This window comes from Solanum tuberosum, unplaced genomic scaffold (assembly GCF_000226075.1).
Source record: "Solanum tuberosum cultivar DM 1-3 516 R44 unplaced genomic scaffold, SolTub_3.0 scf00047, whole genome shotgun sequence".
Classification (NCBI taxonomy): Eukaryota; Viridiplantae; Streptophyta; class Magnoliopsida; order Solanales; family Solanaceae; genus Solanum; species Solanum tuberosum.
This window is the reverse complement of record NW_006238973.1, coordinates 1346343-1359196: the sequence shown is the minus strand read 5'-3', so window position 1 is coordinate 1359196 and position 12854 is coordinate 1346343. Positions and strand designations below refer to the sequence as shown.

Genomic DNA, 12854 nt, shown 5'->3' with positions numbered 1-12854 from the left:
TTAGTGGCCCCTTTTATGGTTGTTAGTGGCTACTAGATAGGAAATGGTTAGGTTTTTCCTTGTATAAATTCAGATCTTATGCAAATTAATACAGAGTAGGAATTTCATAAGTTCACTCAATTTTTATTCTTCAAATCAGTTTCTTGAGTATTTTTGTTCTAACAAGCACTTCCCGGTTATTATCGATTACAGAATAATTAATATCTGATGGAGTCAATCAATCAAATGAAAAACCACAAAGGAGAAACAGATAAATACAACAACAAACACATTGTTATCACACAAGTAGGGTCTGAAAACCTAGCTCGTGGAGGTAAAGAGGTTGTTCCCGAAAAACCCTCAGCTCAGAGAAACATATTAGTGAAACCATAAAATCATATTAGCTAGACAGTGTAATTTTACAACGAAGAGATATCAATTGACACCCCTTGAATACATGTGGCTCCGCCGGTGCAGGTAGTATATACATGTGTAAACAATCTTTTACATTGTGAGCGTATAAAAATTGAACTCCACATCTGGCAACGAGAGCCAGATTGATGTCCTAACAGAGATTCTTAAGATAGATAAATGAATGTATTGTTGATACAATACAATTCAACAACACAACAATAACAAACCCAATGTAATCCCACAAGTCGAGTTTGAAGAGGGTAGAGTGTACACAAACGTTAACCTTATCTTTGAGATGGTAGAGAGAATGTTCTCAAAAGACGACTAAACAAACAGTGCAAAAAGGCAATAGCTGTGGAAACAATACAAAAAGCATTATTATTAGATTAAGAATTACCTCTTGTTTGGAAGCCATTTGAGTTCTTGCAGCTAGTACAAGTACAACTTTGGAACATTTCTGATATATTTATACTAGTTCTGGGAACATGCGTTGCACGTTTATCCCAAATATTTCATGTAAATTTCGTATTGCAAATGACATTTTATCTTCAAATCTATTGGTATTTACTAAAAACAATCCATCATTTTTACTATAGAAAGTACATATATCTTTCCTAATAAAAAGAATACATTCTTAATTATGAAATTGACTAAAAGTGCATAACTTAAAAATAACTAACTATCAAATATAATATTCAAATGAGCATACTAAAACACCACATGCTAGGCTAATGTATACAAAACAACAAACCACGGTAAATTCTCAATAATAATAACAACAAAACTATAGAAAGTTGTACAATAACAACAAATAAGAAACATAAACATTAAACAAAACAAATAAAAAGAGACAAGAGAAGAGAGCATAGAGATTTTCTCTTCTTTTTTTCTTCAACGGTTTTAAGTGTGTATAATATTGTGTCACATGTCATTATTTATAGGATAGGATTGAGGAACACAAAGAGTTGTCATGAATATATATGATATTAATTCATTTGAGATGATGAGGATGAGAGGTGAGAGTAAAAATCATAATAAATATAATTAGTAGGAGTTATATATATTTACATAATGGAGAGTTAGTGGTAATAACATTTTTGTAATGTACTTCACATTAATACAAATATTTATATATATATATATATATATAAAGAATATAATATAGGTTTGTAAGGTTTTTTTTTTTTTGTGAAGGTCAAACAAAATCATTCATATTCCAATTGGAAGATGAACAAAACAAAAAATTCATGAATTTACTCCAACATAAAATTAATACAAAGAATACATATTCAAGAGACTTTATGGTGGTTGATTCATGTACTAATATGATAATTTACTATTTAATATTTAATTTATTACATAATTTATAACATTTAAATTTAATGTAGTGGCAAAATCGTAATCTAAGGGGCCGTTTAGCTATGCAATATGAAATCATAATATTAAATCATGAGATGAAGTTGGAGTTTTGTTTGGACATGCAATTTGGACTTTTTATATTATATGTTTCTCATAAACATAAAACCCACATAAGTTGTAAAACTATTAAAATTGTCTCAATTTTTTATACAATCTTACCAAATAAGTGAAAAATAATAAAATAGCATAATACATTATCACAAAACTATTCTAAAAAAAATACAATATTTATTGATAAAACCTTAATTCAATAAAAAAAAAATTGAACATAAGTTGTAGTGTTCAAGTTGTTAGTAGCTAAAAAAAATATTTTTTCAATTAATGTCATAATGGTTAATCTTGTACACTCAATATAATGATGAAATTTTTATTATTATTAAACATTGATTTGAATGAGTAGTGATAAATTTGATAAAAAATAATGAATTTGGTGAATATAAATGGTAAATTAAGAATTGATTTGAAGTAAAAATAAATTTTATATTGGCGAGAATAATTTTAATATGAGATATAAACGGTTTAAAAAGTAACGATATGAATTATAAATTTTATTTACATATGAAACAAATGGCTAGTGTATATATATATATATATAAAAACTAAATTTAGATTTTTTTTACAAGATATAAACTTGTGGATCAATTTTTGTATTTGAAAAATCTCAAATCATGAGATGAAATCAGTATGTCCAAACGCTGATTTCATATCACGATATTAAATCGCATGTCCAAATGCCTACTAATTGTGTACAGATATGGGCATTGAACCAAATTCAACTTCTAAATGTAGCTCATGATGCAAGGATTGCTTAAGTCCATATAAGTAAATTATCAATCTGTTCCAAATCAATGTGGGACTCTAACCCACTTTAAAACTCTCGTTCATATCTAGACCCAACTAGACCAAGAGTGCAAACTAGAATAGATCTAGCTATGATACCTTATAAAAAAATGTTATGATACTTGAACCTAATTCAACCTCAAAATCTAAAAGTTTTATATACATCCATACGAGTTTATTGTACAATTTATTTCTCCTCCTTTCGTTTACTTGACCGTAGGAGACTCGATGGAACCAAAACGAATTTGTTAGCTTTATTCATTATGACTTGTGTATGAATATCCCTAATTGAATTTTTTAGGGATAGAAATTAAAGGAAAAACAATCACCAAAATTCCTCCACCAGTCAAGCTAAGAGTACTCTTATATTGGGATAAATATTTCCATAAATTATGAATCAATAAAAATCACCTCAATCTTAACTTATCGAATCTCCTGTTATTTCTCAGTGGTAGATCTGTATCCATTATGGCACAAGGTGTTATCTAGTACAGAAAAATGGGTGAGGAGATTAAACAATAATTAGAGTTGTCAATGGCACAAACAGAATTATTGTGTATGAATGAAATTTTTTATCGGTGCAAGTATTGTCAGTTGTGTGAGGGGTTGTTTGGCTGCCAAGTGTATGTTATGGGACCACATGTCACTTTCTTTCATTTCCTTTTCTCATCTATTTTTAACCTTCTTTCTTTTTATACTTTTTTCTTTCTTTCTTCAAAACACTTTCTTGCATTTTTTTCTACTATTTGTTAACTCTTAACATTATTTTATTTTATTTTTGTATGATGTTTTTTTTAAAATTTTTTATTTGAAATTTGGTATATGAATTAAAACGCGACAATTTAAGATTTGCATTGTGTAGAGCTTTGTTCGAAGTGATATACTGCTTACCAAGAATTTTTCATACTCAAAACCTCTAGTTAATCGAGAAACAACATCATCTTTTGCGCCATCATTTATTTGAGGAAAACCAAAGTTTGTGTGTCGAAAAATTTAAATATAATTTTTTGGAAAAGTTTTAAGGAATTGAAGAAAAAAGTAGGACCTTTAGGCCATTTTTCTTGCAAGTGGGATCCAAAATCCACTTGGCAAAGCATAGAAGGACCTCACACAAGTATTGTCTGCCACCTAAACAAAAAAAAAGACCCACTATGTAGTCATTTTCTTTAAACAAAAAGACACCCATATCAATACGAGGTAGTATCTAAGATGATCACTCAATAATGAATTTTTCTCTCGGAAAGTCACTCAATATTAGTTTTTAACTCAAAAGTCATTTAACTATAATTTATTTTTTGAGAAAGTCACTCAACTATGAATTATTTGTTCAGAAAGTCACTCAACTTTGATTTTTAATTCAAAAGTCATTCAACTAAGAGTGTTTTACTTACAAGTTACTCAACCTATTCAATTAATTTTTTTAATTAAAATTTACTTATTTCTAACTAAAATTGTTAAAAAAATGACCTACCTACTTGACTCAATCCACTAAAAATATAATAGTGATCCTTTTATTTTACCTTTTCCCCCAAATATAATAGTTAGGATTTATTATTTTAAGAACCTTTAAATTCCATGTGTTTTGATTATTTTTTCTACACTTTGTATAATATGTGTATGGAACATCGTTCCAGTTTGAAAAAAATAAAAATTAAGCATAGTATACTAACGGTGAAATTGGATATTTTTTAAGCATGGTATAATTGGCAATACAAATGGATTCTAAATTCATGCTTAGATTCTTTAGCTTTGAATTCATATGGTCGATTAGGAGGGTCCTTAAAGGTCAAAGAGAAGCATACCTGCTAGATCTTAGTGTTCATGTAGTGGTATTAGCTCTTAGGAGCTCAATCTGCAGAAGACGAAGTGACGGTTGGTTAATTCTCTGGCCTTTAGTTCTTTCCTATACTTAGTTTTGATCTGGGGCCTTACCTTGACGACAAAACCAAAGACGCGAGTTGTGAGCTGAAGAAGTCTTCAAAGAGATTGAATTCATGGCGTTTGTGAGACTTGTAAACGCCTTTTGTGGATGTCACTCAAGCTCAGGAGCTTTGCTGTTGAAAGATTATTGTTATTGGGAGGCCACCGGAGTTTGAGGTTGCCGACGCTAATGGTGTTCCGACCATCGGTGTCTATTTAGTGTAGATTTAGTTTTGTTTCTTATTTAGTGGGTAGAGTTGGAGGTGGGTTTCTTTTGTGCCCATGTCTTTTGCTTTTTGTCCATTTTTATATTCTTAATAAAAGGGCAATGCCCAATTTAACTTTAAAAAAATACAAATGGATACTTTTTTTAAAAGGAATAAAAATTTCATCAAAGTAAATTGTAATTAATTGAATAGGTTGAGTGACTTTGTAAGTAAAACAATGGTTGAGTGACTTTATAAATAAATCATTCATAGTTGAGTCTTGAGTGAGTGACTTTTGGATTAAAATTCAAAGTTGAGTGACTTTCTGAGAAAAAAATTATAGTTGAGTGACTTTTTGAGAAACAAATTCACAGTTCAGTGACTTTCTGAGAGAAGAGTTCATAGTTGAGTACTGACCGTGTGAGATCTTTAACTCCATATCCAATGTGTGATGCAAATAATGGAGGGCAGACCGATGAGAGCGGGTCAAAAAAAGGATCGACAACCATTTAGACTGGCAAGCATTTTAGTCGAATCACACATTGAAATAGTCCAAATAGGAGAGGAACATAAAGAAAAAGTTACAATACATAACACAAGTTCACGGATATCATGCCCATCAACTTATTATAACATCTACTCCATCTGTCCAATAATAGTTGTCCACTATTGACTTGACACACCCTTTAAGAAACAATAAATAATAGAGGTAATATTACTATTCTATCCATTGACTTTATTAAATATAATACTTTGAAAAATGTATTAGATGATAACTAGTATTTAATAGCAAGGGAAAAATAGACACGAATGATAAATTATCTCTTGATTTTCTAAACTGAACAAGTATTGTTGGACAACTATTTTTAATATAGTGGACAACTATCTAGTCTCCTACTATGTCAAGTAAATGAAAGAAGCAGTAGTGAAAAAAGAATATATACTATATTTCAATAGCTGGCACAATAACAAACTTCAAAATTTTAAGTACATAGTAAAGTATCATGTCAATGAGCTTAAATCTAAGACTCTTATCAAAACCTTGGAGTTTTCTATATTCCAAGTTATGATTCTGAGACGAACTACTTTAGTAGGATTTCACATCTTCATTCCGAATGCTGGTATGAAATTTCCATCAGATCGACAGGCACATACTTGATTCACCAATCCTGTAATGTTTGCACATTAGATGCATATAGATACTCAAAAACACAACATATTTAGGAGTTTGTTTCTACTTACTTTGATAATGAGGTCAATACGGTCGTTTCCTTCATTCTCTTCAACATCTTCCTTAATTTTGGCAGCTGAAGCCTTGAGAGATTCGTTCTCACACTTAATCAACTTAATCTGTTTCAGTGTTGAAATATCTGCAAAGCTAAGAGGGATCTCCTCGAGGTCATCACACCTCTTTATAACAAGTGTTTCGAGTTGGGAAAAGGATTCCTCCGAGGCATCCCACCTTGAGATACCTAAGTAGGAACTCTCCTTAATTTCCTCAAATTTACCAATTTAAGGGATTGTTCTAAGATACCTTGCTTATCAAATTCAGCCCGAGAAACGTCAACATGCCTTAATTTTCCCATTTTCCAAAAACTCGCTGGTAACACCTTACTCTTAGTTATGCTCATGCCCTTCACAATTAAAGTTTCAAGATGCAGCAGATGTGATTCCGGATGAAAATGGAATTTACGTGCGAGAACTGCGAGGTACTTGAGTTATCAATTTAGACACTGGAATTCCTCCGGAAACATCTCCATATAAAGAAGGCAAGGCTTTAAATAATCGAGTAATTTGTTGTAACTTAACTGCATAGTTGAAAGACAATATCCTTCGGACTCACCAGGATAGGAAAGCAGAGAATTTTTAACCTCATCCCACCAAGAGACTTCCATTTTCTTCCTTTTGATAATTCCAGCTACCAAGATAATCACCAGAGGCAGTCCTTTGCATCTTTCTGCAACCGCTTGACCACATCTTGTAGTTCAGGCGGGCAACCTTCCTGTTGAAACACCTTTTTCTGCAACAACTTTAGACTCTCATCGGGTTTTAGGAATGGAAGATAATAAGGATCAGTATGGTGCTTCGCTTGCTTAGCCACTTCCTCAAGTCGAGTTGTTAGGACTATTCTGCTTCTATTTCCAACATCTGGAAAACAAAGCCTTAAGTCATCCCATGCCTTACCATCCCACATATCATCCAATACAATGAGATATCTCTTTACCGTTAATTTTTTCTTCAACATTTCAGCAAGGACGTCATCCTTCTCTCCCTTGGAACCAGTTACTTGACTGAAAATATCTTGTAATAGCTCTATCCGGTTATATGTTTGAGAAATGATGCCCCATGCTCTAACATCAAAATGAGAAACAATGATGTCATTATTATACAACTTTTTAGCACAAGTTGTTTTACCTTTCCCTCCCATCCCAACAATAGGGATGACATCTAGCTCACTTGTCCCTCATATCAGATGCTGAATTATTATTTTTGTGTCATCCTCAAAACCAACAATATCGTCGTCATCATTCATAACATTGCTATGTTGAGGTAGCAGATGTTTAGATGGCTCAACTACAAAGAATGGCCTCAAAGCAAGGTTCACCGACCCCATCTTTGTCACCTCCACATTAATATGATTGATCTCTTCTATGATTGCAGGAAGTGAACAAAAAGAATGCCAAAGAGCATTATATTTAACAAGAATAGAGTCGATGGATACTTCAGCTTCATATGCCAAATTGAGAGCACACCTCTGAAGATCTTTAGGAATTTCATCATGTTTATGTTGCACCTTTGCGACATCTCTGAAAACAGATGTTAGAGATGAAAGCTCTTACTCTAAAATACCAATATGGGGTTTCATCAGGAAATCTAAACTTGATTCAGATTTCAACATCTCATTCAATTTCCTTAGAAGAGAATCAAAAAAGTTCAATCCATCAACAGTGGGGAACTCATAATTAGATGGACTGTATTTTAAGGATTTGTACCTCTCCTCCACTTGTGCCCTTAGATCTTCAATTTTCACCAATATTTGCATCGTGTCAAGATCAATCTTGCTAGAGTCTTCTTTGATTGTAGATTCTGCAAGAAGCATTTGAATTACACATAGTACGTCTCCCACAAGAACTCCAATGTTTGCTAAGACTTCATTCAGCCCCTTGCCATTAATAACATGATTTGGCACATCACCGAGAAAAACCAACAAGAACTCTATTGCCACATCAATGTTTCGAGCAGTGACATTAGTAGGAAGTTTCTTAAGCTTTTCATTTCTAAGATACACCAGCAGATTACGTAGATGATATGAAAATCCTTTTGGTAATATCTTATCCTTGAAAATTCTTGATTGAGCAAACTTTGAAGCCTTTAGTTCACCAAGAATAATCTTTTGCATTTCCAGCTCCACTAGCACAACGAGGAAAAGTAGATAACAAGGCTTTCTCGAGATATCATTCTCATCCTCTTTTGATTTCTTCTTCATCCTCTTCAGAATCTGTTTCTTCTGAATCCGTTTCTTCTTCATCTTCTTCTGAGTCTTTTTCTTTTTCATCCTCTTCGTAAAATGTTTCTTCATAAAATGTTTCTTCTGAATCTGTTTCTTCTTCATCCTCTTTGGCATCTGTTTCTTTTGCTGAATCTGTTTCTTCTTCATTCCCACAAAGTCCAAAAAGAAAAACATATTTGTCCGACATTGTCAGCCATGAACTGAATTTGGGTATCCAGACCTTTCAGCTTCTCATGCTCGACACAACCATTTATCTCTGAGACATATACATATCTCAAAATTTTCATTTTCTTTTGAACAATTTTCAGTTGCTTTATAAATCTAAGGATTTCTTCATTTTTCAAAGACGTATTCCCTTCCAGGCACATTATTAGTACGTCATTTAGATTCTTGCCGAGGCAATCCATATATTATGGCAGATAGGAATCTTTCAACTGATCATAATTGTACCTTAAAATGGAATCCAGAAGCTCTGATTCTAGCCTTTCCATGTTAAGGTTACTTTTGCATTCATCTGGAATTCCACTAAGAACTATGTGAAGCATTTTAACAGTGGATTTGGCCTTCTCTGTGATTTTGACTAAGAAATTAGGCAAAAGAAGATGATACATGATAAAGGTTTTCAAAAATCTTAGGTGCATTTCAATTTTATCAATCTTGAAGCTATTCAGATCAGCTGATCCACACTTCTTCATCCTTCTTAGCTGTTCCAACACACCGTCAATGTCATTTTCAGTCATCGCAAATTCCTGCAAGTTCACCAACTCTTGAAATTCCGTATATTTTCATCATAGCATAACATTCTTTTCTTAGATTCTTCGAGAAATTGTATAGGTATTAAAAGTTAGTTACATACAGATAAGTTTGTTTGCATTTTATAATTTTATTTACAGTCCAATCTAGGGGTGTGCATTCGGTTTTTCGGTTCGATTTTGTGTTATTCGGTTTGGGTTTTTCGGTTTTCGGTTTGAAAAAGTATAACCCAATCCGAACCAAAAAAAAACTGGTTCGGTTCTGTTTTTCTCTTTTCGGTTTGGTTTTTTTTTCGGTTTGGCTATTCGGTTATAACTTATTTCATAACTAATTAATAACATAATCAAAAGTTATATTTGCATGCTTAAAAAAATAAAATTTTCATACAAGGAAAAGTACAAATTCTAGTTCTACTAATTTTTTTTGTCATGAAAGTGCAAGTAATATGTGATATTTATAGTTATAATGTAAAAACTTAATGCCTAAAATTTAGTGAAATAGGATGGCAGTAATTTGATATGGGCCTAAATATTACAATAATACTGAATTATTAGTAACCTACGGCCTACATAGTAAACCTACATATTATGTGTAATTATTAATCTATTTATATATATATATATATAATTCGGTTTTTTTCGATTTTTTGGTTTTCATTTTTCTAAATCCGAAACCAAACCAAAAAACCAAATAAAGCAACTTATAAATCCAAAACCAAATCAAAAATCCAAAAAACCAATCCAAATTACAATTCGGTTTGATTTGGTTTGGTTTTTCGGTTTAATCCAAATAGTGCACACCCCTAGTTCAATCCCTAGTATTTTGATTAAATAGTTGATTCTACCTCAATGGAAATCACTCAGAAAATTTCCTATCCTAGTCTTCAATATTCTTCTCATTTCTATATGAGGTACTCCCTTTGTCCCTAATTACTTGTTCATTTTTCCTTTTTTAGTTGTCTTTAATTACTTGTCCATTTTGACAAATCAAGAAAAAATAATATTTTTTTTACCTATTATACCCTCAATTATTACTTTGAAAAAGGTATGACTTCTTGAAATTCTTAAGTTTTTAATTCATCAACTTCATAATTAATAAGGATAAAATGGTAAACTCATTATATCAATTATTGTTTTTTAATACGTGTGTCAATTCAAAAGTTGACTAGTAATTTGGGACAGAGGGAGTATTGTATTTTGTTTGCTTCATATTAACTTATATATTCTATGTTAGAGTGGCATAAATAGATTAAATTCAGCATAAAGTATTGTTACACAAAATAGAAGAAAATAATAAAATTACTAAATAAATGAGATAGGAAATAAGGATAAATATACCCCTGAACTATCTTAAATGGTATGCAAATACCCTCCATTATACTTTTGGGATATTGGTGCCCCTGCTGTCCAAAAACTAGAGTATACATACCCTTTATACTAACAGACATATACGTGTCATAATCTTATCCATTGACCCGATATTTATTAGATATCGGATCGATGGATAAGATTGTGTCACGTGTCCCTATTTAGTCTTCCGTTAGAGTGAAGGGCATATATGCTCTAGTTTTTGGACGACAGGGGTACCAATGTCCCAAAAGTATGACGGATGGTATCTGCATACCATTTACGATATTTCAGGGATATATTTGTCTTTTTTCCCTAAAAATAACATGCCTATTTTTCAGGTTGCAAATAGTTATGAAATTGATTCACTACCGAAAACATTTAACAGTAGTAATTTTTATCAAGGTAAAGTAGTTGTGAAGAACTTGACTAACAATTAATTAGAGAATAAAACAATTAATAGTAGTTGTCGCAAAATGGATTAATAAAATACAACTGTTGTATCAATTTAACAACTATGAGATTTTGTAAAGCAATAAAAAGATAATTTATCTTACAATTTGCAATCAAGCAAGTTTGATCTTCTTTTGCCTTTTTTGTATCTCCAAGTTCTGATCCAATCCTAGAAAAAGAGTTGTTGATAACTATATTCAAATAACTGAGATTAATAGAAAAATGTTTATTGAAAATATATACCTGATAAAGATTTGCAGTAGAGATTACTATGACCATAACAGGGAAGGAGGAGGAAATGTTTGTGTCATACTCTAAACAAGATTATTAATTATGGTTTAACCAAAGGATTGGATCTAATTAATCCTACCAAAAATTCAATGGTTGTATTAGTTAGACAGCTAATACATTGGTAGGTTAATATGCATTCCCATTGGCTTTCAAAGTCAATGGTTGCATTATTTAATGAAATAGAGTGAGACAACTAATTAATTGGAAGGTTAGTATCCATTCCCAATGATTAATCAAAGTATGGGGATGGAGAGGTTAGTAGTTACTGAATTTTCACATTATAATTTATTAAGAAAAAAATGACAAATATACCTCCGAACTATCATAAATGATATACAGATATCTTTCGTCATACTTTTAGGAGATTGGTGCATCTATTGTCCAAAAACTAGAGCATCTGTTTCTTTTTCTCAAACAAGGGTCTTCAGCAGTCTACAATGGTCAAAGGATAGTGAAGACACATATCATACTTTTGGTGATATTGCTTCCAGACAATTATTATGCAAAACTTTTACAAAACCCTCCTACAGAGTTAAGGGAGCAGTACGTGAAGCCTCACCATTTTTTACATGTATTTTGGTCATTTAGGAGCCATTTTATAGGTATGATGCGATTTTCTCAATTTTTCATGTGTGTTAGCCCATAAATAGTTTGGTGATTTTGCTTCCAGACGATTTTATTTGCAAAACATTTACAGAACCCTTCGTAGGTAGTTGGGGGGAGCAGTACGTGAAGCATCACCATTTTAAACACATATTTTGGGCATTTATGAGCCATTTTATAGGAATTTGGCGATTTTCTCAGTTTTTCGTGTGTGTTAGCCCATAAATATTTAGTGATTTTGCTTTCGGACGATTTTTATGCAAAACTTTTACAGTACGCTCTGTAGGCAGTTGGGGGAGCAATACGTGAAGCCTCATCATTTTTTACACATATTTTGGATATTTAGGAGCCATTTTATAGGAATTTGGTGATTTTCTCAGTTTTTCATGTCTATTAGCCCATGAATATTTTGGTGATTTAGCTTCCAGGCGATCTTTTGGCAAAACCCTTACAGAAACCTCTGTAGGGATCGGAGTTGGGGGAGCAGTACGTGAATCATCATCATTTTTTACACATATTTTGGACATGTAGGAGCCATTTTATAGGAATTTGGTGATTTTCTCAGTTTTTCATGTCTATTAGCCCATGAATATTTTGGTGATTTAGCTTCCAGGCGATCTTTTGGCAAAACCCTTACAGAAACCTCTGTAGGGATCGGAGTTGGGGGAGCAGTACGTGAATCATCATCATTTTTTACACATATTTTGGACATGTAGGAGCCATTTTATAGGAATTTGGTGATTTTCTCAGTTTTTCATGTCTATTAGCCCATGAATATTTTGGTGATTTAGCTTCCAGGCGATCTTTTGGCAAAACCCTTACAGAAACCTCTGTAGGGATCGGAGTTGGGGGAGCAGTACGTGAATCATCATCATTTTTTACACATATTTTGGACATGTAGGAGCCATTTTATAGGAATTTGGTGATTTTCTCAGTTTTTCATGTCTATTAGCCCATGAATATTTTGGTGATTTAGCTTCCAGGCGATCTTTTGGCAAAACCCTTACAGAAACCTCTGTAGGGATCGGAGTTGGGGGAGCAGTACGTGAATCATCATCATTTTTTACACATATTTTGGACATGTAGGAGCCATTTTATAGGAATTTGGTGATTTTCTCA

General features: G+C 32.2%; 3 protein-coding genes across 6 annotated transcripts in view; all 3 read right to left on the bottom strand.

Moving 5' to 3' along the window:
* Positions 1–4870, bottom strand: part of LOC102580933 (uncharacterized) — a 16412-nt gene extending 11542 nt beyond the window's left edge. The window contains exons 1-3 of one of the 4 annotated variants that reach the window (XM_006343568.2): positions 4585–4870; positions 4455–4504; positions 3698–3780 (exon numbers count right to left, since the gene is read on the bottom strand). The gene's annotated coding sequence lies outside the window, so the exon portion shown is untranslated. Of the gene's footprint in view, positions 1–3063; positions 3138–3697; positions 3781–4454; positions 4505–4584 lie in introns of all 4 variants that reach the window. The other 3 variants (XM_006343569.2, XM_006343567.2, XM_006343570.2) reach the window with 3 other exon arrangements.
* Positions 4871–5742: 872 nt separating this feature from the next.
* Positions 5743–11021, bottom strand: LOC107059934 (uncharacterized). The gene is made up of 3 exons (XM_015307046.1): positions 10946–11021; positions 6021–9038; positions 5743–5947 (listed from the first exon to the last, which is right to left on the bottom strand). The coding sequence occupies exon 2, from the start codon at positions 8461–8463 to the stop codon at positions 7615–7617; it is 849 nt and encodes a 282-aa protein (XP_015162532.1). The 5' UTR covers positions 8464–9038; positions 10946–11021; the 3' UTR covers positions 5743–5947; positions 6021–7614.
* Positions 6709–7206, bottom strand: LOC107059926 (putative late blight resistance protein homolog R1A-3). Its single transcript, XM_015307028.1, has one exon. The coding sequence runs from the start codon at positions 7204–7206 to the stop codon at positions 6709–6711; it is 498 nt and encodes a 165-aa protein (XP_015162514.1).
* Positions 11022–12854: the final 1833 nt, after the last annotated feature.

Coding starts and splice junctions, on each gene's coding strand:
- LOC107059926 (XM_015307028.1), bottom strand. CDS start 7,206: ATGGGAGGGAAAGGTAAAACAACTTGTGCTAAAAAGTTGTATAATAAT.
- LOC107059934 (XM_015307046.1), bottom strand. CDS start 8,463: ATGTTTTTCTTTTTGGACTTTGTGGGAATGAAGAAGAAACAGATTCAG.